The 5710-nt window shown below is 35.1% G+C and overlaps 1 protein-coding gene across 2 annotated transcripts in view; it reads right to left on the reverse strand.

Annotated features, from left to right (window-relative positions):
• Positions 1 to 2569: 2569 nt before the first annotated feature.
• The window catches only part of LOC107484055 (uncharacterized), a 5679-nt gene continuing 2538 nt past the window's right edge, over positions 2570 to 5710 (reverse strand). The window contains exons 4-5 of one of the 2 annotated variants that reach the window (XM_016104667.3): positions 3186 to 3965; positions 2570 to 2859 (exon numbers count right to left, since the gene is read on the reverse strand). In XM_016104667.3, coding sequence (XP_015960153.1) covers positions 2719 to 2859; positions 3186 to 3965 — 921 coding nt within the window. In that variant the 3' untranslated portion in view covers positions 2570 to 2718. Of the gene's footprint in view, positions 2860 to 3182; positions 3966 to 5710 lie in introns of both variants that reach the window. The other variant, XM_016104666.3, reaches the window with a different exon arrangement.

The raw sequence follows: 5710 nt of genomic DNA on the forward strand, positions 1-5710 counted from the left end.
TCCCGAAATTCGAGAGAAAATTATATTAATATAATATTCATAAATTATTATTTTATCCAGAATATTATATTATTTCTTCTGTTGTGATTAATATTGATTTATGTTTAATAATATAATAACTGAGATAGAAATCTACCGATAATGGATAATACCGGTATTCTTAGATACGCTTAGCTTTGCTAATGTGTCATCACAGATCTTTCATTCTTATGGTTATTCAGTTACTAGTGTCATTTACACTAAGTAACTTATGTTTATCCATTAGTAGTGTAATTACTTAAGTTCTAATACATCTAGCTTTCACAATTATCCTTTTTTAAGATATTTTTACACCAAATTTTAGGATAATCCTTATCCTAACCCCACGGCCCTTAAGCTTCATCATTACTATCATTTTGCCTTCCTAAATAAGTTAGAACTCCATGAGAGAAACCATGAGAACTTCCATGAATACTTGAGCTTCATCCTCCGTTATTTCTCAAACTAAAACTCCTATAAAAAATCTAAACTAATCAAAGTGTTCACCTCTTCCTCCTTTTCATTTATATGCCAACTTTTATGGATTAAATCAAGGTATGATGGCTTCTCCTCCCTCCTTAAAATTTTCAGCCATGGTGGAGAACTATGATAACCATGTTTTCTTCATGTTTTCTCTTAGGATCTCTTGTTCACTCACCTTAAGCTCCAAGAGAACGTGATTTCCAATAGCCTTGAGGTGAGAAAATCCTTCTTTTCATCACCATGAAGCTTCAGCCTCCATGGTTCATATGGTTCTAAAGTTGTTTTTGATGATAAATTAGGCGCAAAAGTGCTTTTGGAAGCTTGTTCTTGGTTCAGTTCTTGGCAGCTGAAAAAGAGGTAAGGTTTGGTAAATTAATCAATGATTGATTGTGTTCTTGAGGTGTGAAATCAGATTTGGTTGTTTGAAGCTTGATTTTAAGTGTTTATACGATGATTTAATCATGAAATCTTGTTTTAATGCTTGAAAGTCAAGCTATTGAGGGTTGTTGTTATTGCTGCTGAAACTGTGGGTTTCCAGCCTAAAAATCTGTGACTTCAAGTGATTTTGGTAGGTTTGGTTGGCTGAAAACATTGCTCTTTGGTTTGGTAAAAATTGGGTAAAAATTGGTTACCGAAAAGACTAAAAAACTAGCTACAAATCAAGTGAAAATTTGATGAAGTTTTGGAAAAACGTTTTTGGTCCTTGGAGAATAAGAAAACCTTTGGTTTTTGGTTGATTGGGTCAAATTTTAATTATTAAAAAGCTTAGAGTTAAAAGTTAATTATTGAAAAGTTGAGGAACGAAAGTATAAATATCAAAAGTTAAAGGAGTTAAAATATAATTTTCGAAAAGTTTAGGGGATCAAAATGCGATTTTTGAAAGTTTTGAGTAAAATATTGTTATTTTAATAATAAAATATTATAAAAAGGCAGTTTTTTCTAAAAGTCTTAGGAAGACAATTTTATGCCTAAAATTTTTTAATTCTCTTTAATAAAGACCCTAAGGTAAGGCATAAGAGAAGGTATAGGAGTACCTAAGGTAAAACTAAGATTAAAAAACTTGAAGATACGTTTGTGAAAAAAGTTGTACTTAGCCTTACAAGATAAACAGTGATGTTGTGATGATTGCTTTATGATTGTGAAAAAATGATAATAGATTCACTAGGTAGACAATAGAAAATTTAAATACTGTGAACAACGGACTGATTTTTTGGCTCACCAAAGATATAAAAAAAACACACCCCAATTAAGTAACAAAAAAAAAAACACACCCCAATTAAATAACAAAAAATTCTTTTACCTTACCTTTTCAAATTTTTAACCATCCGCCGCTGTTGTCTCTTAGAAACTCCATCAGCCCTATTGTTGCCCCACCAGTCTCCCACTAGATTTGTAACAACCACCGTTCTTTTGTATGTAAAATGAAACCTCCAATAAATACCTTGTCGAAAATTTGCATCTCCACAATATTACCATATGAGAACTCCCTTGATGACAGCACGCATAACGATGGCAAGAGAATCAGCAAAGTGCTCTGAGCACGCTTGCATGATAAAGCCTATAAACACCGTAACTCGCAAAGCCATATGCAAAGACGTAACTCGCAAAGCCATATGCAAAGACGTGGACCGAACGTACATAATATGAATGCTTAATTGTTAATCTTAATTTTTCAAATTTCAAAATCTAAAATTAAATGATTAATTAAAAATTTGATTTTTAATTTTTAATTTACCTTTTTTTTCACATTGTTTACAATCATATCATTGTTTTCCTATTCTTTTTCATATTCGAAAATATGATTGGAGGGAATTGCAATAATGTATCTCAATTTCCATTGATGGGATTATTGATTGCTAGGAATAATCATAACATATCAACATTCAAAAATTCAAGATACTTTAAATCTCCTATTTTTTCTTTTGGTAAAACTAACCAAAAAAAGACATCATAAACTTCATCATGTGTAAACAAACCCTCTTGAAAAAAAAGAAAAAAAGAAAAAAAAAAAGAAATTGGATCATACCCAAAAAGATGCAATTGCCGTGCAGGTCAGCACCTTATGCAGGGTTCCAATCAAAACCCACCCTCCCTGTTCTTCCACTACCAAATCACCAGCCTTCTTTCAGAACAAATGGATAGAATGAAACTAGCCATCTGCCAATAAAAAATCGAAACTTGGATCTAACTATGATCAAAAGGAAGAAAAACATTACTTCAAGCTTCCGATCCAGAATTAGAGGAGCTCAACTCAGCAGAAGCTCCATGCAAGTTGGATGCATAGGATTCAAACAACTTGGACAGGTTTGGTTGCATCCCTTGGCAGAGCTTGAATGTTGTGGGGCCCAACTTCTTGCACTGGAAACAAAAGGAGACGATCATGAATAAGTAAACAATTTGATCATTGCAACACAATTGACTATTAGACCATAATTGGAAACTCCATAAATCATACTCAGTCAAGTGAAAGCAAGTTTCAATTTATTACTAATACGAAAAGGGTTAAGTGAAGCATGTATTATTATGCAAAAAGCTAAGCCTTAATGACAAAATGGTAATTTTGGGACCCGTTTCTTACAACAAATAAGGGGATTTTAACTTCAGAAGGTATGTGAACAAAACGGATTGCTTTGATCAATTATAATCTCATAAATAAAAGATAAATCATGATAAGAATTTACCACCTCCTGATAGAAGGCATTGATCTCCTCCTCCGTAAGCCCTTCATCCTCATCTGAATTCTCCTCCCAGCCAAGAGAACGAAGGAATGCAGCCTCTTCCTCATCAGGAGATATTGTCGCACTGGGAATAGAATCTTTTTCTTCACTATCAGAAAGTCTCTGTGACTCTTCATAGGCATGAGCATTGCCATTGCTTGTCACTTGAGGACCATTTCCAGTGGATTGAGGATATACAGAAGGTTTAACTACTACTCCATTTAATTCACCAGATTTCTCTGATATAGGAGATGAAACCACCGGGATAGAATCTGGAACAACTGTAGAGGAGTTCATCAGTGTTTTCTTTTTAATGAGATTGAAGAAATCGTTTCGACTCTGCGAATGTGAATGAGAATGTCTCTTCTCCACTGTGGAACCTATTTTCAGATCCAAAGATGGCTTTTGCACTGTGGGAGATTTCATGTAATTGGTGTTCTTCGAAGGGGTAGAAGCAACCGCTGAAGCAACAGCATGTTGACTTCCTGATTTGCCGATGGAAGAATTTGTCAAATTTGAAACCTCCTTGGAGAAGGTAGGAGAAACACCATTCTCCCACACCACGGATTTAAGATCAGTAAATTTTCCACATGTCTTCGGAGCTTCAACTTTGGTATTTACATTTCGAACAGACTGACTAGTACTGTGCAACCCAGAGGGCTGCTGGGGCAAACTCTTTGCAGAAACACTCATCTCAGTACTTCTGACTGCTGCTTTTGGCTTTGATTTCTCAGAGGAATTAGGAACCTGACAGAAACAAAATGGAATCACCAAGGATTCAAAAGAGAAAAGTATGCATAATCTTTTACCGAGTGCTTCGAAATATAAGCTTGCAAAATAATGGTCTGCATAATTTTTTAAACATTTTCCTTGTGTTCCAGATTTACCTCATTTTGTAATCCAGACTTCTAATTAATACATTCCTTTGTCGTACGATACACAATTTACAAAAAACGATTCAGAAATTAATCAAACAACTCAATAATTCACTTTGATAACTATAATTCCAAGTAAACCTATCCTCAAATCTCAAGGTTCCCAACAGTAATGATGATTGGATTATTGCCGGGATAAGTAGTTTCAGCCTTTTGGTCATAAATTGGCCTATTCAGGAATACACATGCTGTAACAGCACCAGCATTGTGCACTAGAAGAGGCAAAATCGAGAATAAACAGTTGGTATGACACCATTTTCAGGTCTACCTCCCAACATATGTTATACGAGTATTTGCAAACTGAGGCCCAGCACATAAGGGCACAACTTGGATTCAATATATCTGTAAAAGAAAGTCATCTGATAATGCTACTGCTAGGTATGGTTGATTACTTCAAAGGGAGAAGAATAATTCCAAATATCACTTCAAAATTATGGTGAAGACTGAAGACTGAAACTTAGTTTCACAAAGAGATTTTAAAAAATGAGACAACACACACGCCTCTCTATATAGAGAATACATCTGCCTTTTACGGTAGGTTCCATAAATACCACTCTTGCCACCACTTTTAAATTGCTTTCATATGAAAGCAATTAAAGCATAATAGAAGACCTTCTTAACCAATTCTGAGCATATAGGATCATTTCGCGTATAGATTTTATGCGAATCCAAAAATGAACACTAGAAAGTACTTATCAAAATAAGAATGTAAATAAATGGAAAAGTGATTCATTTGTTCTGTAGTTATATCCAATCAGGTCCACCAGATTGAGAACCAAATGTACCAACAAGTCTCTCAAACTTCTGTTTCTTCTACCCTCTATTTCACATGCAAACATACAGTACAGAGAGTGATGTGACTGATAATTGCATTATTTGGTTGAAAGGGTAGAAACAAGAAAATTCTTCCAAAAAATTGTTTGAAATGCCAAATTATTACTACATTTCGACTGCCGTTAAATGATACAAAAAACAGTTAGAGAAACAATTAAATACATCTTTCTAAATCTAACATATGCAGGGATCACTATATGACACAAACAGAAGTCTATGCAAAAAAGAATAGTGCACGACCTACTCAATTCATGAATAATGATGTCTTCTAAATCTATTACTGCAGAATACTTCCCCTTCAACCACCTATAGAATTCTAGGCTACTTAAAACAATTAGCAAGGCAAATTTTCTAGAAGTTATGCCTAAGTCTGGCCCTCAACTCAGTTGTTTACCAGTGTTTTGAAATTGCGGTTATGGCGGCGCCAACGTTATGGTGTGGCGGGTTTTGACCTTGCCGCCATATAGTGGTCGCCACAACATGGTTTTCACGGCAATTGCCGTGGCGCCAAGGTGGAATGCAATGTAAAACTTCGGAAATTGCGGGTTTTTCGGACTTTTCAAAAAAATCTGAGGGTGTTTCGGGTAAATTAAGAAACCTAAGTGATCCCACCAACCCTAATAATCAGCCTCTTATTCAAAAACTCCCTCCTCTGCCTCATCTTCACAAAAACTTCTCGCCGTCTCTGTTCTCTCCGACGCTGCTCTCTGCGCCACCCATCGC

This window comes from Arachis duranensis, chromosome 4 (assembly GCF_000817695.3).
Source record: "Arachis duranensis cultivar V14167 chromosome 4, aradu.V14167.gnm2.J7QH, whole genome shotgun sequence".
NCBI classification, from domain to species: Eukaryota; Viridiplantae; Streptophyta; class Magnoliopsida; order Fabales; family Fabaceae; genus Arachis; species Arachis duranensis.